Here is a 23,816-nt window from a genome sequence, read left to right as displayed (position 1 = left end):
TTCATCAAATTACCTAGGGAGAAATTATTGTTCTAATTCCCCCATGGGATCTTCAATGAGACATTTTAAACCCATAATTCTTTAATTTAAAAGAGGAGGACAACAATTGGAAGCATTCAATTTCCTTCATCTCTCTTAAAAAACATCCACTTAAACCAGCTCACAGTAGAGCAGCAGGGATATTCACACACTTGTAAAAAGAGGAATTTGGTTGCGGGGGGCATTAAAAATACAGCTGTAGGTAATCTCATCTCACTGTCTTTCCAATTGGTCAGGGAAGTCAATAACTTTCAGGGCCTGTGTGGGTAAATGCCTTGACCTTTAAATAATCTGGGTTGGCCTGAATTTAATTTACATTTGCAGTGCCCACTTTCCACCGAGGGCGGTAAGGACTCACAGATTCACCCATGCCAGGTCCAGGAGCCCTTTTTCTCAGAAGCAGAAAGATGGAGAATCCCTTTCCTTTACCTGCCAAAGGCAAGATACTTCACTTTAAACTATGATAAACATAAGCGCCTCTCCTGAAGACCCCTGGCAATCTAGCCAATGAGTTCAGGATCATGTTCCACCCTGGGATGATCAATTTGTGGGCGATGAGGTGAAGCACTAATGAGGGAAGGCCCAGGACATTTCTGTCAACCTAAACAAATCTGAGAGTCTGGGTGGGGAGGAATCATGGAAAAAGGAGAGAGAACCCAAAGATGAAGGCCAAAGGGCTAGTCTTGCTCTGGGTGTTGACGATAGTCCACCCTGCCTCAGAGGAAATAGGTAGCAGCTAAGAAACTCTCTTCTGAGTCCTGGCCTGCTTTTCTCCGTGAGTATGGCAGTTTCACCACATTCCATAAAGACATCCCTTAAGAAACTCTAACATGTTTAGGGGCATCCAGGTGGCTCAATGCGTGAACTGGCTGGCTCTTGACTTCAGCTCAGGTGGTGGTCTTAGGGTCTTGAGATCGAGCCTGGCCTCTGGCTCAGCACTCAGCAAGGACTCTGCCAGTTCCTCTCCCTCTGCTCCTCCCTCTGCTTTCTCTCTCTCTCAAATGAATAAATAAATATATAAAATCTTAGAAAAGAAGAAAAAACATGTTTATAAGGTGAGACATTCTGGAAGTTACTCTTTAAGACAAAGAAATAATGAGAAAAATGAGGGAGAGCAAAGAAACAGTGACATGCCGTGTCAGTCACCTGCAGAGACTGGATGGGAAAGATTTTGCAGATAGAATTTCTAGTTCTTACAGACATTATGGGCAACAATATGGAAGGTCCTCAAAAAATTAAAAATAGATCTATCATATGATTGAGGAATCCCACTGGATTCCAGTTCCAAAGGAACTGAAATTAGATTTCAAAGAGATATCTGCACTCCTATGTTCATTGCAACACTTTTCACAAGACCCAAGATATGGCAACAAATTCAGTGTCTGTCATCAAGTGAAAGGATAAAGAAAATACTGTAGGTACACACAATGGAATGTGATCCAACCCTAATTAGGGAAGAGATCCTGCAGTTTGTGACAACAAATGACATTGTGACAACATGGATTTAGCTTGAGGGCACAATGCTAAGCAAAATAAACCAATCACAGGATTAGTACTACCTGCTACCACTTATGGGAGGAATTTAAGAGCCAAACTCCTAGAAGCAGAGAAAATGGTGGTTACTAGAGGTGAAGGGAGGGGAGAATAGAGAGGGAATGGTTTTAGGCTACCAAGTTTCAGGTATGCTAGGTACATAGTTCTGGAGATCTACAATACAGTATAGTGTCCCTAGCTCGCAATGCTGCATTATCTACTGAAAATTTGCTAAGAGAGTAGATCTTATGGTTGTGTCCTTACCACATACACACAAAATAATGAGGGCAAGAGTGTGGGAGGGAACTTTGAGAGGTGATGGATGTGTATGACCTTGATGATGGTGGCCGGAATCCTGGTTACTTGTCCCTGAAGTATTTAAACTGTTGGAAAAAGAAGAAAAAGAGACAGAGAAAGAGAAAGAAAACAAGAAAGAAAGAAGAGAAAAGAAAAAAAGGAAAAAGAGAAAAAATGAGAGAAAGAAGGAGGAAGGGTTAGGGAAAGGAGGGAAGATGGAGGAAAGGAAGGAAAGCAGCGAGGGAGGGGGAGAAAGAGAAAGGAAGGGAGGGAGAAAGGAAGGGAAGAAGGAAGGAGTTTCTGGCTGGCTTGGTTGGTGGAACAGGTACCTCCTCACGCTGGGATCATGAATTCCAACACCAAGTTGGGTGTAGAGATTATTCAAATAAACTTAGAAAAAAAGAAAGAAAGAAAAAGAACTTGTAGCTCTTTTTTATTCCCCCATTTTTAAAAGATTGTATTTATTTGAGAGACAGAGGTCACAAGAGTAGGCAGAGAGGCAGGCAGAGAGAGAGAGGAAGCAGGCTCCCTGCAGAGCAGAGTGCCTGATGCAGGGCTCTCTCCCAGGACCCTGGGATCATGACCAAGCCAAAGGCAGAGGCTTTAACCCACTGAGCCACCCAGGCGCCCCTAGAACTTGTAATTCTTAAGGAAATTTAAAATAATATTAGACTATGTGGATCAGACGCATTTCACAAAGTCATTTATTTCATGTACCTTTTTTCCTTTTTCAATGAAAGCCAATGTGTTTCTAATATTTCACACTGGATTCCCAACAAATTAAACGCCTTTTTTGAACAGCACGTTACAGGTTTCTAATATTTCACACTGGATTCCCAATACATTAAACGCATTTTCTGAACAGCACATTACTTATAGGGCTGAACATCTGAATTGCTACTTCAGCAGCAGAGAGACAGACACGTGGGGTAAACTAGACTGAAGAGTTTGGAAATGTGGGTCATGTTTTGGCTCGTTTCTCATTGGGCGACCTTAACCCTGTTGCTAAACCCTCCAAAATCAGTTTCCCTGCGTGTGGCAGGATCTCTGTGATCGCGGAGGAGCTGGACGCGCGGACACGAAGTCCGCTCCGGAAGGTCCCAGTGCGTGGACCGTGAAGCACTGTGCATCCCCGCAGAAGGCGGAATCCCTGGAGTTCCCAGCGCTGGGCCAGGCACCTTTGGCTTGTCCCCCGCCCGCCGGTCGGAGTGAAGACTGAGGCTGGGCTGACTCGTATCCTCGCGGGAGACATGAACCAGTCCCACGCAGGCACTCGCCTTCGCATGGTGCTGGGACACCTGGGCCGGCGCTCGGCCGACGTCGGTGTATCCTTTGGTCTGCCCGGGTCTCGGGCTGCAAGTGTGGTGGCCTCCAGGGCTCATGGCACAGCCGCCCAGCGACTCTTCCCCTTTTTCCACGCCCCTGTCCGGTATTGGTGTCAGCAGTTCCAGGCGCCCGGGGGCGGGGAGGCAGGGGAGCCTGGGCTAGAGGGTTCCCAGCGCGGAGAGCCCCAAGTTCCCAGCGGGGGACCCGGCGTGCCCGCAGGGATGCCTCGTGACAATGCCGGCCTCAGGGGCTAATGTGGCGCTGCCCCAGACTTCGCGGCCCTCCTAGGGCCTGTTTCCGTGCCTTGCCCAGGATAATGGAAGTTCTTCCTGAGGGCCTGCTCTCAGCTAGTGAGGCGTTTTCTGCACTTGGCCGCGCGTGATCCGACCGCCCAGAACCCGAGGCACGCGAAGCACAGTCAAGCCGCTCTTAAACAGGAACGCAAGGCTGCCAGGAGCGCCCTGGGCGGGCGGGCAGGCGGAAACTCAGGCAGCAGCGCCCTCTGGCGGGGGTTGGGAAGGAGGCGCGGGCAGGCACCCTCTGGCTCTTCCTTGAGGAGAGCTGTGTGTGCTGCTCAGCCAGGGTGTCCATGAACCCCGCAGGAGTGGATAGGATCTCTCCCGGTTGGCCTTTCGGTGTTACTCTGGGAGGCGATGTGTGCGCCATCCGTGTCGGATCCCGGAAAATGTCACCATGGGACGCGGGATCAGATGCTTTATGAATTGTTTCTCCTTCTTCGATTCAGTGTTCTCTTTCAGGGGGTACTTTGGGGGCGAGGAGGACACTGCGTGGGATTTCCCCGTAAGTGATGGGATTAGGCTCTATGTTGCTGTGTGCAGGATCCTGACGTCCTTCCTAAAAATGATTCTACGAATGTCTCTTGTTACTTTTATTTCACTTTTAATACCAGTCACGATGTTGCAGAACCACTGTCAACCTAAAATCTGTCGCGGATCAAGGTGATTATGTAATCTCATTTGACCAGTGGAAACGCAGAAACCCAGGCCAGGAGACATTAAAACTTTGACCAAAGACATTTAATTGACGGAACCAGTGGTTGACAAAGTGTTTTCCCAGGACCCGCAACAATAACATCCCCTGGAAACTGGTTAGACATGCGGATTCCCAGGCTCATGTGGACTCCACATACCCTGGAGTGAGGCCCAGCAATCTGTTCTCACTTGTTTCTGATACATGGCCACCACTGAGAACCACCAACGCATGGGGACGGGTTAACTGGAACCAGAATGAAGGTTTCCAAGTCCAGTCTGGGACTATCATGAAAATTCTGGGGTGCCTGGGTGGCTCAGTCCCAGAGACCTCTCTTGATTCTGGCTCAGCTCTTGATCTCAGGGTTGTGACTTCAAGCCTGACACTGGGCTCCATCCTGGGCAGTGAGCCTACTTAAAAAATAATAATAATTAAAAAATATTCGGATCCTGCTGGTACTTGTCTAATAGTGTTGAGGTTAGAGCTTCTTTTTCATCTGTGTTTCCTAGAGGAGCACTCTCCTATCAACCTTCTGCCATGGTGGAGATGTTCTACACCAGCACTATCCAGATCCATTGCTACGAGCCCCATGTGGACATTGAGGACTTGAAATATGGCTAGGGACATTTTCCTTTTCATTCTCCTTTTTTTTTTTTTTTTTTTGTAGATTTCATTTAATTATTTGGGAGAGATCACAAGTAGGCAGGGAGGCAGGCAGAGAGAGAGGAGGATTCAGGCTCCCTGCTGAGTAGAGAACCCAATGCAGGTCTTGATCCCAAGATCCCAGGATCATGACCTGAGCCAAAGGCAGAGGCTTTAACCCACTGAGCCACCCAGACGCTCCATCATTCTCTTCAATTTAAAGAGACAGACGAGGCCAGGGACTCTGGTATTGGACAACTCTGCTGAAACAGTCAGTGAACTTGCATGTGGTTGGGGCTTAAAAACAATCCTGGAAATCATGTGGACTTCTCTTCCCAGCCTTACCTGGTTCTAAAGAGATGTGGGTTCTGACATAAGGCAGGGGTCTTAATGCATAAAACACAATGCATTTTTTAAATGCAGAGATGCATCGAGAAGAAAACAAATATGACCTATAATTCTAACTCTCATGGACCATCAGTCAATGTTTTGGTGTGTTTCTTTTCTGTGCATTTACATAATTACAGCCATCCTGTAGAGATAGCTTTTTGCACCCATTTTTTCATGTTTACTAATATTATGTAGTTAGGACGTGAAACATTTCCACATCATTAAACAAACTCTCCGAGGAAAGCAGTCACCACCACCAGAACCCACAATGGTAAGGAGAAGAATTGTGGACTGAAATATTGCTTTCTGGCCACCATATCTTGCTAGTAGCTGACAAAGGTCATTAACCCTTTGCCTAGGAAAATAGGATTATACTGTCCCCAGTTACATAAAGACATGACAAAAACATGAAAGAAATGAGCTATGACATTCTTACGCTCACTCCTAAGCTAAAGAAACAATGAAAACAATTGAGAAGAAGCTAAATAAATTTTCTGTCATTCTCTGGATAGAAAACTACAAAGAATTTCTAGCTCTTTAAGATAGGTAAAATTATACTAAACTATGTGGATCATACTTTTCATAGAGCCTAGCCACTATTTAATAGACTTTTTTTTTTTTAAGAGTAACAAGCCTAATGGTTTCTGGTATTTCTGAATGGATTCCCATTAAATTCAATTTCTCTTTGGAAGAGCACATTTCTTCTTACTGTTAAATTTGAACCTTACAATTTTTATTTGTTCGGCAGTTTAGTGGAAGGAATAGTATGTGGAAGAAACTGGTGAAAGCTATGAAGTAAAGAATATGGGTTGAGTCTGGCCTGAGGCATTTTCTGCTGGATGATCTTGGACCCAGTTACTGAGCCCTGTGAGTCTCATTCTCCTGCTCTGGGCAGCAGGAAAGGTGATGAAGGTCTTGAGACTTCCAGCCCCTGCTCTGGGCTCTGTGAAATGAGATGATGTAAGCAACCATGCGTACCTGTCTGCAGCTATGTGTGTAACCCAGTCTTCCCTGATGAGAGCTAATTCTGGGCAGACTGTTGTTTCTAGAAAAGGTTGACTCGTAAATTTCATTTTATTTGCCTTAATTCACTGCCTAGGTAGCCCACTCCACTTCAGGGGCTGTTTCTCCTAACAGTTTCCATCCTCCACAATTCCAGTAAGTAGATCGAATTGTCATTCTTAACCATACAATGTGTATAAAGCAGTTCCTAGTGGTAATTAAGATATAAAATACAACATCTTATGTTGTCTGATGAAAATTCATTACGCAGGGGCACCTGGGTGGCCACTGGGTTAAGCATCCAACTCTTGATTGTGGCTTAGGTCATGAATCTCATGGGCTAGGGGATCTGTCATGGCTCAGGCTCTGTGTTCAGCATGAAATCTGCTTCACCCTCTCCTTCTGCCCCTGCCCTCTCTCTCTCTCCCTACCTCTACAGAGAATAAATAAATTCTTACCAAAAATTCATTACACAAATCATGTGTTGCCAGGACAAATTCTAATTAGAAGTAGCAAAAAATTTGAAGACGAGTTTAATTCTATATGTATCTTAAAGTTCAAAAAGAGGAATAATATCAGAGGTGTATAATCTGATTTCCTTCAAATTCAGACATGTTATACCTCATTCGAGTTAGCCAATGGCTTGTGGTCCTATTGCTATCTTAGCTAGTGTCTTTGGTTTATCTTAAATTACCTTTGTGAGGGAAGACATCGATCTCCATGGAGTATTCTCATAGAGCCACATTTCCAAACGAGAAGAATGGACTGGGTGATCTGAGTTTGTGCATATTTTGTCCCTTTCATTTCTTCTGAGAGCATATGATCTAGACAATTTAAAGGATAAAATCTATTGAATTTGTCTCCTACCCGAACAACCATACATAGTCATTATCCAACAAATTTGAAAGTGAAGAAAAGGAATTAAAAAAATCATTCACAATTCTATTACATAAAAGTAATCACTTAAAAAATGTGGTTTTTAAATTTATTTGCATTTTTTTCAAGTACCCTATTTAAGATCTTATTTATTTGAGAAAGAGAGAGAGAGAGACCGCGTGCCCCTGAGAGATCTGGAACAGGGGGGAGGGGCAGAGGGAAAAGCAGATTCCCTGCTGAACAAGGAGTCCGATGTGGGGTCCCATGAACCTGGGATCATGACCTAACCCAAGGCAGATGCTAGACCCACTGACTACCCAGGTACCCTGTGTCTTGGTTTTACACAAATCTAGGTGTATTTTATTATAATAAGTACTATACATAGTATATGTGCTTCATTTTCTTAAAAGATTCATTTACTTAAGAGAGAAAGTGCACACATTGCAAGCTGGGGGAGAGGCTGAGGGAGAGAATCTCAAGCAGTCTCCCCATTGAGCCCACAGACCATTTGGGGGCTCCATCTCAGACCTATGAGGTCATGACGTGAGCTGAAATAACCAGCCCATGCTTAACTGACTGAGCCACCCAGGGGCCCCAACCTCTTCATTTCTAAGGCCCGAGTCCTATCCCATTGAGTGGATATAATTAATGATTCTTCTATTTTTTGGTAACAGTAGTAGTTAACATTTTAGTTTTAAACTTTTTAAGAAATGTTCAGATTAGGGGCCTGGCTGGCTCAGTGAGAAGAGCATGTGACTCTTGACCTCTGGTTTGTGAGATGGAGCCCCACATTGGGTATAGAGATTACTTAAAAAAATAGACCCTCACCCCTAGACTTGTTTAAAGAAAAAAGTTCAGACTATTTGCTGAGAGTAAATAAAAAATAGAAATGCTGGGTGGAAGAGTATGAACATTTCTCAGGCTCTTGATACATGTTGTTGGGTTATGATTTTTCAGTTACACTTATTTGTAATTCCTTTTTCTCCTTTAGGTATACTCGGGATAATAATGTTCTAAGCCTAGAACAGAGAAAATTTTATGAAGAAAATGGGTTTCTTGTCATTAAGAATTTGGTGTCTGATGCTGATATTGAACGCTTTCGGTACAGTAACCCTCAGTTGTTTTACAAAAAAATGTTGTGTCTGAAGTGGGAATGTGAGTAAGATTAGCATGTGTGTTCAGATATTTTTCGGTGATTGGTTCATTGGGAAGTAGTTAGGAACATGAGCTCTGCAGCCAGACTGGCTGGCTTTAATGTTAGCCAGACTTCTTCTGTTGTGTGTCCTGGAGCAACGTACTTTCTACACTTCTGTTTTCATACCTGTAAAATGGGGATGATAATCATATTTATGTCCTAGTGTTGTTGTGAGGACTGGATGAGGTGAAGTACACACAGATGCCTTTGAACCCCGGGGCTTGGCCCATGGTAAGCGTGAGAGAAGTTATTTGCCATTGTTACTCAGGTACACCACATCACAGACGGTTCCTTACTGTTCTGCTAGGCTAAGAAATAGGTGAGTCCGCGCAGTGAGCTCCAGCCTCACAGTGAGGAGACAGGGGCTGCTGTGCTGGTCATTTTCTCCTCTCCATCCTCAGAACTACTCAGTCTGACCTGGAGGTCAGTCTGGTGCAGAGACACCACCTTCCTCAATCTCTGAGACTCTTTGCCCAGAACTGGCCAGACAGGTGCCTGGAGCCTGCAGTAATGACATCATCTGCCAATTTAATTCTCTAGGAATGAGTTTGAAAGGATCTGCAAAGGGGAGGTGAAACCAGAGCGAATGATGATAATGAGAGATGTAACCATTGCAAAATCGGAATTTACTCCAAGTGAAAAGATGGTTTCAAAGATCCAAGATTTCCAAGAACATAAGGAACTCTTCAGATACTGCACTCTCCCTGAGGTTCGAGAACTTTACTGCGTTTTCATTTTAAGTGAATAACACACCTGCATGCTTGCCTCTGGAATTGCCTACACTTTATCTGGCCCCTCTCTTTTGTGGCTGGTGAGCCATGGTCCTCAAATGGAGACGGACATTTGGCAGTGCCTGGAGCCATGTTGGGTTGGCACACAGTGGAGGCTGTGTGCTTCTCTCAGGGTAGACGTGGGCATGGTGGATGGGTGAGATGCTCATGGAGCCCAGGGATCCTGTACTGTGCAGAATAGTCCCCTCCCCCAAATGATGACTTATCCAGCTCCAAATGTCAGTAGTAGGCAGATGGAGAACCCTCCTCTGGAGTCTGGCCATTAATTCTTTGTTCAGAAGGGCGGGAATTCTGCCTTAAGAGACAGAGCCTCTCTCACTGTGGCTATGGGCAAATCAACAGGAGGGACATTGCAGATCCTATTCACTGGACATCCATTTATTGTTTCTTTTGTCTTATGAACTGGTCGATAGGGGTTAAGATTTGTGTTCAGATTTTAACTCATTTTAAAAAATCAATATTCTTTAAGAGTGGTTCAATTTACAAGGCATCCACATAGTCCAGAAGGGCATGAGATGAAAAGAAAAGTCTCCCACTCCAGACCCACTCAGGGCTGAGCTTTCTGGTGTATTCAACTAGAAGTCTTTCGTGGCTATGCAGGTTCATCTGTCTACCCCCACCTTTCCTGTCACGTGGGAACATACTGGTTGTCCACTTTACAAGTTAGTTTCTACACTTATAGTCCATCTTACACATCTTTCTATATCACATATACATTAATCTATATCATACTTATAAACTCTTATGTAACATCGCGTTGCATAAATTTATCACAGTTTATGAACAATTTCTTTAGAATGGATTTAAAAGACACATTACATACAGTACATGCTAGAAATTATAAACCCAAGTGCTATTAGAGAATTTGCCCATGGGGGAACCTGGCTGGCTCCATTGGTAGAAATTGCTACTATTTTTTCTTTAAGATTTATGTGTTTATTTTAGAGAGAGAGAGGGTGGGGTGAGGGGGAGGGTCAGGGGGAGCGGGAGCGAGAAAATCTCAAGCAGACTCCCTGCTGAGCACAGAACCGGACATAGGGCTGGATCTCTGGACCCTGAAATCATGGCCTGAGCTGAAACCAAGACTCAGTTGCTTAGCGGACTGAGCCACCCAAGTGGCCCAAGCATGTGGCTCTTGATCTCTGGGTTGTGAGTTTGAACCCCAGGCTGGTTGTGGAGGTTACTTATAACTTAATTTTTTTTTTTAAATGGGATACCTGGGTGGCTTAGTTGGTTAAGCATCTGCATTGGGCTCAGGTCAGGATCCCTCAGGCCTGGGATGGAGTCCTACATCAGGCTCCTTGATCAGTAGGGAGCCCGCTTCTCCCTCTACCTACTGCTTTCTTTCTTGCTCTTTCTGACAAATAAATAAAATCTTAAAAATAAAACACATTTAAAATAATTTTAAAAAAGAAAGAAAATTTGCCTCAGAAAAAAGACTGTGTACAGGTAAGCCAACTATGATGTCCAGCCCCGTGGGCTGGGGACAGGAGGGGATATGACTTCCCAACCTCTAGTCCTGCTCTGGAAATGGAAGTTGTATGCATCCATAAAGGAGGAAAATCTTGAAGTTAGAGGCAGCACAGGGTAGATTAAGCATGACTGGGACATCCAGGTTTCCTACCCCTCTAAAATCTGAACCATGCTCTTGCTGGTTCATGCAATGATTTTTAGGCAGTAGGTCATGCTTTTAGTAGTTAGGCATTTATTTTCATGTGTATTGGAAAAAATAACCATCACATCCAACCTATGACCTCAGGAATATTATTAATCAGGATAAGATGTAAGTTATTTTGGAAAAATTATTGACTAACTCTACTGGGCACCTCTGTAAAGTAGGATAGAAATGGTAAAATGGCTCAAGAGTGTCACTGAGGTTGAGAAAATACTGGTCAGAGGCAACTGGCTGGCTTACCTGTGGGACCATGAGACCCTTGATCTCAAGGTCCTGAGTTCAAGCCCCATGGTGGGATTAGGGATTTAAAAAAGAAAGAAAGAAAATACTGCCAAAGAAAATTGCAAAAGTTAACATGATTTATAAACAAATAAATAGGAGACCTGACTTCTAGGATTTTGGTTTCATTTCAAGCATTTCCTACTCAAGTTGCTAATATTCCTTCTACACAGGATCAAACAATGAGAAAGCAGTAGAATATGCTTCATTTTTGGAGTCAGATAGAATTGGAGATTCAATACCATCTATTTCATTGAATTGGCTAGGATTCCAAAGAGGCTTGGAAAAGCCTGTTTATTTCAGAGTGTTGCAGACTTGCTGTTACAACTTTTTCCTGCTTTCAAGCTTTGTTTGCAATGCTGTGAAATACTTAGTGGTTTTAAATATATATATATATATATATATATATATATATATATATATATATATATATATATATTTGTTTGTTTGGAGGTGAGGGGCAGAGGGAGAGAATCTCAAGTCGACTCCCCACTGAACAAAGGGCCCAGTGCAGGGCTTGATCCTGTGACTGTGTGACCATGACCTGAGCAGAAATCAAGAGTTGGAAGCTTCACCGACTGAGCGACCCAGGTGCTCCTACCAGGTGTTGAAAGAAGGCATCTTGGCTCTTGTACAGATAATTGTACTTTGTGCCACTTTTGTGCATTGGATTTCTCATCAAACTTTTTTTCTTCTTTTCCCTTAGATTCTGAAATATGTGGAGTGCTTCACTGGACCTGATATTGTGGCCCTGCATACAATGCTGATAAACAAACCTCCAGATTCTGGTAAGGGCTCTTATTTGTTACAAAAAAGCCCCCCCACCACAAAAAGAAAAAGAGGAAATGAGAGAGTTTAAGGTGTTCTAACTCTCGCTGTGTGTGTAACAGCTAAATTTGGATAACTAAATATATATGTCCTTTTATTTGTCTCAAAGTAGCATACATCATAACAATAGTGAGGTAGAATAGCGATTTCAGATGTTAACTGTAGGGTTATTGTTCGATTTCTGGACAACTGACTAGCTTGCTGCTCAAAAGTTTGGTTTTATATACATGACTGCTCATATACCCTAGGCTCCTATTATTATAATTATCATCCTGAAGCTTTGTTAACTATTCTCACCAATGATGGTGTGAATTCTGTTTTCCTGATTGAAGATATTATTATTATCAAAATTAAAGCTTTCTTATAAATCACATACATCACTTGACTTAAAATGTCTTGTGCTTGCTAAAATGTAGGTTCTAAGATTTCACTCCCAGAAAAACTGATTTGGAAGCTAAAACCCAGATATGTGCACGAAAAAAAAATTTTTTTTAAATAGGCTACATGCCCAGCGTGGAGCCCAACATGGGACTTGAACTAATAACCTTGAGATCAAGACCTGAGCTGAAATCAAGAGATGCTTAACTGACTGAGCTACCCAGGCACCCCCAAGAATAAGCCATTTTAAAGCCAACAGCTCTTGGTCCACGCTGAGAAATTCTACTCTACTAGCAGTAATAAATTGGTCCTTCAGAATTCTTTATTGTTTTCCACTTTTTCTGGAGAAAAAGAGGCCAGGAGAGCTTTATGTGACTAGACTATAGTGTAGCACCACGAAATATCCCTACCCTGGATGCCTTGCTTAGAGAGGTTGGGGTTGGGCATAGGGGAACAGTACCAAGTTCAGAGTGCAAAACAGGGAACCACGTAAATGTGGTTCTATGATCTCTGATTCTACATAGTGACTGTCCGCCAAGTGCTCTTAGTTCCGGAAAGAATTTCTTGGAAGCTTTTTATTAATTTAGTTACTTGATAGTGTTTGGGTCAGCCACTTAGAGGGCTAATGGGGAATTTCAAATTTGGTGGTTCTCTTCAGTTGACCAAACTTTTCTGGGAACATCCTGGTTGTCCACCAACCAGAGTTACAAAGGAATAAAGCACAATAGAGATCATAACATGTTATGAGTTGCCAGAGAATGGTGTGAATCCCTGGCTGTCAGAGACCCAGAAGAAAAGTGTAGGATCTGGAGTCACCCTGTCGATTTGATATTCCAGTTTGGTGCTTATCTCTCCAGGCTGATTGTCTGTAGTGTGGTTTCACGTCTTTGAGTTTTGGAGGGATAGTCACTGATCTGATGTTCAGGCAAAGGAGATGAATTCTGAGGTTCAAGAGTGGTTTAACAGCAGGTTCTGTTTTAGGCAAGAAGACATCCCGCCACCCCTTGCATCAGGATCTGCACTATTTCCCCGTCAGGCCCAGCAATAACATAGTTGCTGTTTGGACAGCCATGGAGCACATTGACCGGAACAATGGATGCCTGTGTGTGATCCCAGGCAGTCACAAAGGCGACCTGAAGCCACATGCTTATCCCAAGTGGGAGGTATAAATCCCTTCCTTCCTTCCTTCATTCCATATCTTTTTCTTTCCTTCCTTCCTTTCTTCCATCCTCCCTTACTTCCTCCCCCCTTTTCTTTTTTAGGATTATATTTATTTATTTATTTATTTATTTATTTATTTGAGTCAAACACAGAGAGAGACAGGGATAAAGGGAGACAGCTCATGATATTTGGTCATGATACTTGCAAGAGGTAGCGTGGGCCGAGAGAGGCAGATGGGAGGAACACGGACATGGAGTCTCTGGTGAGCATTAACTCAACGTGCAGTTTGATTTTGTGACCCTGAAATCATAACCTGATCCCCAAATCCAGAGTTTGATATCTGACTCCCTGAGCCAACAAGGTTCCCCTAGAAGATAAATCTTTACAGGATATTTATTGATTTGATTTGATTTTTATTTATTTATTTTTAAAGATTTTATTTATTTATTTGACAGAAAGAGAGAGGTAACAAGTAGGCAGAGAGGCAAGCAGAGAGAGAGAGGGAAGCAGGCTCCCCACTGAGCAGAGAGCCTAATGCGGGGCTTGATCCCAGGACCCTGAGATCATGACCTGAGTCGAAGGCAGAGGCTTAAACCACTGAGCAACCCAGGTGCCCTTTTGTTTTAATTTTAGATCAGATTCCATACAGACCTTTAACAATGTGATGGCATCTCCTTTCTTAGCAAAACATTGTTTTAGGTTTTGCAACCAGGATCAGGGAAAATTCAAAGATGTCAGGTAGAATAATCATTTTTCTTTCAACAAGTTTTGGAAAGCTGACCAGTGTGGGGATCTCTGGTAGGCGCTGTTTAGGACCTAAAATCATCAAGCCTCATTGCAGAGGTCAGATATAAACACCCACAACACCAGATGCATGTATCAGCTGCCAAGTAATTCTTACCCACTGATTGCTAGATGTCAGGATAAAGATGACGGAGGAATCATCTCCTCCCTGTAGAGAGACCAGCGAAGGCTCTGGGGAAGGATCAGTAGTATTCCATTGCCTGCCTGTTGCATGGTTTATTGATTGAATTATTGAATGCATTTGAACCCATGAATGGTGAGATCAAATCAGCTCTTTAAGAATGATAATCTTGAGATCTAGAGCAGGAGGTACTGGAAGTGAGGAGTCCAGAGGCAGAGTAACTAGAGAGGAGATGATGAGTATTTTAGGCCTCAGACAATAAAGTCTGAAAACCCCAGAAGAGCACGTGTGTTCAGGTGGGAAGAATGCATGTGGGTTTTTTGTAGGAAGTAAAGAATATGGCTTTCAGGACTTCTGTCTCAATTAGTTAGAATTCTTACTCTGAAGAATAGTGCCAACTGAAATTCTTTGAGTCTGGATTCTGATACAAAATCGGAAATTGTGAGATTCATAAACTGTTGAGGTTTATGGAAAAACTGAGTTGAGGTATAGGGAAAGCTTGTTGCTCGCAACAGAAGTGGGCTGTGGCTGATTTAAGCCAAAGAGAGTGTCTTGGAGGGGTGCAGGTACATGCTGAGTCCATGGAAAGGCTGGCTGACTCTGGTAAGCAGGAAAGTGGGAGTATGGCAGTGGGAAGTCGGGATGGGACACCTGGTGGGGGCAGTTGAACCTTGACCATGACCGATGCCTTTGATCGATCCTCTGTTCAGATACAAAGTGATGACAGTGGGAGGTCAGATTGACTTAGCAGAGGTTACATATCCACCTAGCCAGGAGAGAAGTACACTGGATGAAAGGCCCAACACAGTCCCTCAAGAAAGAATCCTTCCCCCAGAAGAATGTGGGACAGTCTTATGAAGGGGACTGGGATACTGTGGTCCCCCCATAACCATTACTTAAAGCAATAACTAACATTGGAAGTAGTTCTAAAAAAGCACAGTTGTTGTAATTTACTATTCTTTCTTTACTCCGGTTGTGACATATGTGTTTTCTGAGCTGAGGAAACTTGAACATTTTGTCTCTTCTGGCTTGAGAAAAGAGTTTGCTTCCCAGAGGTACTCCTGAATAATAGAAGAATGATTTCGGCAAAGTTCTGGGGGAGAAGAATATCATGTTGGGAAAGTGTGATTACAGATTCATGCTGGAAAGGGGATCTCCCATGTTAACTGCAAAATGCAAAGTTGGTCTAGATTTTCAATATGATTCAGTAATGACGGATAAGTAGAAATTTGAGATTCTTCATTTGGTTTCCCAAATCCATGATTTTTACAACCAGATGTCTGAGAAGTTTTTGTATATATATATTTTAAGATTTTATTTATTTCTTTGACAGAGAGATCACAAGCAGGCAGAGAGGGATGCAGAGGGAAAGGGAGAAGCAGGCTCCCTACTGAGCGGAGAACCAAACCTGGGGTTTGATCCCAGGATCCCAGGATCATGACCTGAGAGAAGGCAGAGGGTTTAACCAACTGAACTACCCAGGTGCCCCAAGGGTTTGGATATTTACAGTTGCTTTTAAGAATCTTTTTATTAAAAAAAAGAATCTTTTTATTTCAGGGCACCTGGGTAGCTCAGTGGGTTAAGCCTCTGCCTTCGGCTTAGGTCATGATCTCAGGGTCCTGGGATCAAGCCCCGTATTGGGCTCTCTGTTCAGCAGGAAGCCTGCTCCCCCACCACCCACACCTACCTCTCTGCCTACTTGTGATCTCTCTCTCTTTCTCATAAATAAATAAAATCTTTTTTTTAAAAAAAAAGAATCTTTTTATGTCTTTCTCTTGGCAGAACGTAGGAAAACTTTGCTTTTCCTAATGAGTCACTGATAAAATTCTTAATCATTGGGTTCCTCAAGTATAGTTTTGGTTCTCTTATGTGATCTAGGGAGGAGTTAACATGATGTTCTACGGGATTCAGGACTATGATGAAAACTGCCCCCGAGTGCATCTTGTGATGGAGAAGGGAGACACTGTTTTCTTTCATCCTTTGCTCATCCATGGATCTGGTTGGAACAGAACTCAAGGATACCGGAAGGTATGCATTCACATCAATGTAGTTTCCAATGATGAATACATTAGAACCAAAAATGTCAAGATATGTGAAACTTCATGAGATTTGTGACATTGGACGAAACTGGCGTTTAGTCTGGTTTATTTACCAGGAAATCTATTTGCTACCTCATGCTTTTTTCTCATATCAGTAAGAAGCCAGGTGAGCTCAGGATCCTCATCCTGCTGATAATGAATTATGAACATTCATAGAATTGCATCAGAAGAAGAACATACTTGGGAGCCCATAGCCTGTGCATTTGGAGGCAGAAACAAAGGCTGACCTATAAAAATCATAAAATTTGGAATGTATATAGCTCACAGTAACCACTAAGAGGAAGGTTTATAATAGCTTTGTTGTTTGGAAAACCATGATCAATTCTAAGCAAACATTTTGAATTGGCTGCCCAGACGTCAGATTTCACAGGCAGCCATATTTTTCATCCCTGAGTCCCAGAAGTTGTTTTTAGCTTCAGAATGTTTGAAACACCTAATGATTTTAAACTGACAAAATTTCTCATAGTCCCAGATTTCTAGCTTCTCAAAAATTCAACAGATCTGACAGTACTGTGGACTTACATTTCCCCATAGAACATGGCTCTCCATACTAAATATTGGGGAGTGTTGGGGGGCTGAGTGAAACCTTCCAGTTTTTCACACCATCTACCACTGTCTCCCCGAGGTCAAGGGTTAGATTCCAGTTTTCATCCTCTATTTATTCATATTTCCATCAAGTTGAGAGGGATATGATGAAGATGAGGCAGGAAGACACTGTTCTGGATCAAAATTTAATGAGGGTGGGAGAACGGTGCAAAAAAAAAAAAAAACCCTCAGCATTCAAGTTCAATGAAATATTAGGGCAGTATTTAGAAAATCAAAACTAATTGAAAAAATATCCATGATGTGAGGAGGTATCTCCGAATCCTCCAGAAGATTGCCAGTTAGAATGGCAAAAATTGACAAGGCAAGAAACAACAAATGTTGGAGAAGTTGTAGAGAAAGGGGAACACTCGTACACTGTTGGGGGGAATGCAGATGAGTGCAACCACTTAGGAAAACAATGTGGAGTTTCCTCAAAAAACTAAAAATAGAGCTGTCCTATGACCGTGCAATTGCACTACTAGGCATTTACCCCAAAGATACAGATGTAGTGAAAAGAGGGGCCACATGTACTCCAATGTTCATAGCAGTAATGTCCACAATTGCCAAAAAGTCGGAGGGCCAAGATGGCCTCCAACAGACGAATGGATTAAAAAGATGTGGTCCACATACACAATGGAATATTACTCCACCATCCGAAAGGATTTGCATCAACATGGACGGGACTGGAAGAGATTATGTTGAGTGAAATAAGTCAAACAGAGAAAGTCAATTATCATACGGTTTCACTTATTTATGGAACATAAGGAATAGCATGGAGACATTAGGAGAAGGAAGGGGATAATGAAGGGAGAGACATCAGAGAGAGAGATGAACCATGAGAGTTTAGGGACTCCTGGAAACAAACTGAGGGTTTTAGAAGGGCAGAGGGTGGGGTGGGTGGACGGGTGAGCCTGGTGATGGGTATTAAGGAGGGCACAGACTGCCTGGAGCACTGGGTGTTATACGCAAGCAATGAATCTTGGAACACTACATCAAAAAACTAATGATGTACTCGGTGGTGACCAACATAACAATAAAAAAAAGAAAAAATATGCCTGATGGGCACAATGCCAACATTTTAAAGAAAGACTAGAATGGACTCTCTACCAACATGGCCCTCAGAAGTGTGCAAGCAGGAGGTATAGCCACAGTGACATAAATAATTTGAGTGTTCCTGAGTTTCATTAATTTGGACCTTTTTTAAAAAAGATGTTATTTATTTATGACAGAGAGAGATAGCAAGAGAGGGAACACAAACAAGGGGAGAGCTGGAGAAGGAGAAGCGGGCTCCCCACTGAGCAGGGAGCCTGATAAGGGTCTCAATCCCAGGACCCTGGGATCACAACCCGATCTGAGGGCAGACACATAACCAACTGAGCCACCCAGGTGCCCCTAATTTGGGCCCTTTATCATGTATCCTTGGCCCCAAAATTCAACTTGGAATGAAAAATGGAAATTTATCTGTTTGTGTGTGTATAAAAAACAGAAGCCAAGGCAATAATCTGAGAGTTTACATGTGTCAGAGAGTTACAACACGTGCTACATGATCAGGATCATAAACTGAGATATGATAGCTACATATTAAAAGATTCCATGTTAAAAAGTTGAGTATGAAATGATTACTGTATGAAAATGAAAGTTATATAACATGAAACACCCCAAGTACTATGAATGCTAATTCCCCCACGTTTCAAATTTTTCAATAGTTTTTCAACTAGTTAAATGTTTGGGAAACTATGAACCCTTAAAAAAAAAACACTTGTATATAGGTGTGCCCTTTTCCTCTTTGGCCTCCAGTGTTACTCCTCCTTGGCATGATGTGGGGGCTTCTGTGGGAAATGGAGTTTGTGACTCCGCTTCATAGAAATTCGATGTTCTGGGCAAAGCAGGCTGTCCCTTCCATAGACAGTCACCTCAAGAGAACTAACCTGAAACTAGGACAGTGAGTTTTAAGTTTAGATTAGCTTGTAACTTTTTCAAGAATGGGGAGAACCAAGTAACCTCCATCTTATCTTCAGACAGAAACAAGATGGGGATCGTATGTGATGCTATTGGACTCAAAGTGTCCATTTTATTTCAAAGGGGGTAGTGTGTATATTATTGTCCTTTGCAAGGTATTTTTGTGGGTGGGTGGTTGTTTGTTTTCATGATCCGTAGCCATTGAAAGGACAACCCACCACAAACTCAACTGAGTAACTAACTTCCCTGACTAAGAAAATGGTGAAGAACCCTGGAACACATGCCTGTTTAGGACTTGAGGACATCCACACACTAGAAAAATCACATGTTAAAAAGTTACAAAGTCCTCTTACTCATGTCATTATGTTCCCCGCCCCTTTTACAAACAAGTATCACAGGGAGCTAAAAACCTCTTGTATTTCTCAGTCAGATTTAATCTGTGCCTGGGGAAAAAAAGATACTGAACCCTGAAGAGACTAATACAGGACAGCATGGAACATTCTAGAAATCAAACGCTGAGTGAAATAGCTGACTTTCTAAAAGAAGTCTCCCTGTTCGGTTGCTGGTGTTAATGGAATGGGTTTTCTCCAGTATTAACCCTGTCACTCTGCACAGTCAATTTCTTGCCATTACGCCGGTGCGGACTGCCACTACATTGATGTGAAAGGCACCAGTCAAGAAGTCATTGAGAGGGAATTTTCAGAGATGGCAAAAACATTATATGGAATTCGAGATGACACCAGCCTGCAGGTATGTTTTTCTGAGATGATAGGTTAAGACTTTTTTGTCTTCTTTTCTTCAGATGCTTAACAACTCTCATACCTATTGTAATTTAGAAGGATAATGTGCTTTGTTTAGGGTGCCTTGCAGAAGCATTACTGAGACCCAATAAGAATGACACTGAATTAAAAAAAAAAAGAAGAAGAATGACAGTGAATTTCAGCTTGCACGTGCTTCCACACCTGGGGCTTCTGAGCACCCCGGGCTTTTTTATGTCTTTGGCCACTCTGTGGTATGCGGGCTGTTCTGTTCCAGGATGGACAGGTGGAAACAGAAAACAGATCTGGAGGAGAGCAAGTGAATGACAAAGGCTACCTTCTGAATGCACAGAAGGAAAGTTAAGAGTCTTGGGCTCTCACCCATAGGCCTCCTTTATTCGTATAGGGCAGAGTATTTACATATCTACAAATCCAAGGAGACTCCCAGAAAGCCATTCCTAAGCAGGTTTTGTTTGGGTCAGTTGGCATCTGGAGTTTCATGGAGCAGACTTCAGAAACCCCTGAGGCTTATTAATGGGGATGGAGGCATAATTTCATACCCCTTTCTACTTAATACACATCACTTGTAAATTCTTTGTAACTAGAACATTCAAAGCTGATGATGATGGTCACCAGACAAACTGTAGTCAAAGCAAAAATAAGCATTTGACTTTGTAAATGAGTCCATTTTAGCTGCTGAACCAAGAAGCCGATCCCATGATTTATTTTGCATTAATCATAAATGCATGCATTTCCTATGGGGGAGACTCCCAAGGAGACGGAGTATCGTGATAACTTCAGAGCCTTCTAGTACTCTGAAGAGTACCATACACCAGCACTAAGCTACTGTGCCATGAGGAGTCATCTTCTGAAACTCCTTCCCAGCTTAAGATTCTGACATCTCCCTTGCCCCTCTCCCTTTAGCATCTATGACTTTATCCCATATCTGCAAAGGCTCTCATTTCACACTGTAGATGGTAGACCATCTTGTCCTTCTCCCTTGGTCCAGTGCTTAAAATGCATCATATTTTGTCAAGTGGGGCTTCCGTGCAACACTCTGAATTTTAAAGCAGGAAAAAAATGCATATATTATGTTTGTGGTTTGTCAGGTTTTGGTAAGTGACTGTCTTCTGTATTTATTTCATTTATTTGAGAGAGAGAGACAGTGAGAGGGCCAGCAGTAAGGGTGGCAGGCAAGGGAAGGGGGAGAAGCAGACTCCCTGCTGAGTGGGAAACATAATGAGGGGCTGGATCCCAGAACCTTGAGATCATGACCTGAGCCAAAGAACGATGCTTAATGGACTGAACCATCCTAGTGCCCCACCTGTATTTATTTGAAAATGTTAGTCTTGCAGATATAGTTCCTCGGCTTTACTTAGAATAATGATATTAATTTCTGCTACATAGTTCTATGTGAGTAATGAGAGCTCTTTCATATCTCTAGTCTTACTTTCTTCACCAAATCCAGCACATCAGTCATTCTCACTTTTTTTAATGTTCAACCATAATAGAAATTTATTGTTTGCTCAAAGTCCTAAAAAAGTATTTTTTAAACATATATCACTTTATTTTTTTATCTTTTCAGCATAACAGTGTTCATTGTTTTTGCACCACACCCAGTGCTCCATGCAACATGTGCCCTCACTAATACCCACCACCTTGTCCCCCCAACCTCCCACCTCCCGCCCCTTCTAGACCCTCAGGTTGTTTATCAGAGTCCATAGTCTCTCATGGTTCACCTCCGCTTCCACTTGCCCTCAACTCCCTTCTCCTCTCCATCTCCCCATGTCCTCCGCGTTCTTTGTTATGCTCCACAAATAAGTGAAACCATATGATACTTGACTCTCTTGGCTTGACTTATTCCACTCAGCATAATCTCTTCCAGTCCGTCCATGTTGCTACAAAAGTTGGGTATTCATCTTTTCTGATAGAGGCATAATACACCATCATGTATATGGACCACATCTTCCTTATGCATTCGTCTGTCGAAGGGCATCTTGGTTCTTTCCACAGTTTGGCGACCGTGGCCATTGCTGCTATATACATTGGGGTACAGATGGCCCTTCTGTTCACTCCATCTGTATCTTTGGGGTAAATACCCAGTAGTGCAATTGCAGGGTCATAAGGAAGCTCTATTCTTAGTTTCTTGAGGAATCTCCACACTGTTCTCCAAAGTGGCTGCACCAACTTGCATTCCCACCAACAGTGTAAGGGGGTTCCCCTTTCTCCACATCCTCTCCAACACACGTTGTTTCCTGTCTTGCTAATTTTGGCCATTCTAACTGGTGTGAGGTGGTATCTCAATGTGGTTTTAATTTGAGACTCCCTGATGGCTAGTGATGATGAACATTTTTTCGTGTGTCTGATAGCCATTTGTATGCCTTCATTGGAAAAGTGTCTGCTCATATCTTCTGCCCATTTTTTGATATGATTATCTGTTTTGCATGTGTTGAGTTTGAGGAGTTCTTTATAGATCCAGGATATCAACCTTTTGTCTGTACATTCACTTGCAAATATCTTCAAACATTCCGTGGGATTTTGTTGACTGTTTCCTTTGCTGTGCAGTAGCTTTTGATCTTTATGAAGTCCCAAAAGTTTATTTTCACTTTTGTTTCCTTTGCTTTTGGAGACATATCATGGAAGTACTTGCTGTGGCTGATATCGAAGAGGTTACTGCCTATGTTCTCCTCTAGGATTCTGATAGATTCCATTCTCACTTTTTTTAAAAGATCTATTTATTTATTTGAGAGAGAGAGAGAGAGAGTACACAGAAGTGGGGGCAGAAAGGAGGGAAAAGGAGGGAATCTCCAGCAGACTCCTCACGGAGCGAGGAACCCGAGACAGGGCTCGAACGCAGCACCCTGAGATCATGACCTGAGTTGGACACTTAACTGACTGAGCCACCCAGAAACCCCTCACTCCGCGCTCTTAAGGAGAACGTGAAAAGTCCAAGAGGCTGGCCTGAGTGATGTAAGTGACAGAGCTACATTTTGGAGTCAGGTCCAATTCCAAAACCGTTTTTTCCACCTTCTCTAGCTATTGGCTCAAAAATAAACAAGAAAAAAAAGTCTGAATTGTTTTATTAAGAACAAAGGAAAAAAAAACAAATCAAGCCATAACTCATGCCATCATTTGCACTTAGGAGCAGATCACTGAAAATGGGGCAGTGTCTAAAGGAATGCAGGACAAGGGGCAGTGTGGACTGTTGTGACCAAACACTGTGCTCAGCCGGTTGAAGAAACCTGTCGTCAACAGCAGTGCCAAATAACACAGGCTGACCTTCTGGGGACTTGCTCTCTTAGTTTGGTCAACAGTATTCTAGATGTGGGCAAGTACATTATTTGGAGTCTTAGAATATGGTTGATTTACCCGTTGAGAGGACTACTGTGCAGAGTTTTTCCATTTAACTGTTGGTAGATGCTAGAAATCTACTTTGCCTCGTGCTGAACAGATCCCTGTGTTCCATCAACTGATTGTGCTCGGTTTTATTTCCAGGATGTGTTTAGATTTAGAGTGCGGCTGGTGAAAGGAAAGAGGATCAACCTATGAGGTAGCCGTCCGCTGAGCTTTTTGAGAGAAAACCAGAACAAATCAACGTGCCTGGGGAAAATGTTTTCTTAACAAGCTATCCTAATCTTTTCTATTGTTGTTCTCCAAATCATGACACGAGGATGAGGTACTTGCTGATATGTGATTAGTTCTGCGTGCAGAGCTGTTGCTTCCATGGAGGAAGATATGTAACAGTGGCTGATTACTGTTTTCAGGCAAACTGAGGGTTGCAACTAATAAATGTGTTTCATGTCTAATTTAAGTGTGTTCCCTCAGTTTCTTTCATTCCGTTAGCTCTTTGCCCAAGCAGAAAGGTATCCTTTGAAACTCAGGGTACATGGACTCTTGCATCCCTCTTCTGGAAATCCCACCACCCCCTGACTTCATGGCATGAGAGACTTCTCAGATCTAGAACACCGTCTAACACAGGCACATGTAATGAAGGGCATTGTGGAGTAGAAATAAGGGGGATGCTTGTGCTCTGACACAGGATTCCTTGCATGACTTCTCCAACCCAGGCAGCCTAATTAAAAAAAAAA

The 23,816-nt window shown here is 42.8% G+C and overlaps 1 protein-coding gene across 1 annotated transcript; it reads left to right on the top strand.

Annotated features, from left to right (window-relative positions):
* Positions 1-3,119: 3,119 nt before the first annotated feature.
* On the top strand, positions 3,120-23,427 carry LOC123946690 (phytanoyl-CoA dioxygenase, peroxisomal-like). The gene is made up of 9 exons (XM_046012338.1): positions 3,120-3,194; positions 6,317-6,375; positions 8,087-8,197; positions 8,831-8,999; positions 11,742-11,823; positions 13,223-13,404; positions 16,206-16,355; positions 19,586-19,720; positions 23,224-23,427. The coding sequence occupies exons 1-9, from the start codon at positions 3,120-3,122 to the stop codon at positions 23,275-23,277; spliced, it is 1,017 nt and encodes a 338-aa protein (XP_045868294.1). The 3' UTR covers positions 23,278-23,427.
* Positions 23,428-23,816: the final 389 nt, after the last annotated feature.

This window comes from Meles meles, chromosome 7, assembly GCF_922984935.1.
Source record: "Meles meles chromosome 7, mMelMel3.1 paternal haplotype, whole genome shotgun sequence".
NCBI lineage: Eukaryota > Metazoa > Chordata > Mammalia > Carnivora > Mustelidae > Meles > Meles meles.
Note: the sequence above shows the minus strand (reverse complement) of the source record. Positions and strands in the feature narration are given on the sequence as shown.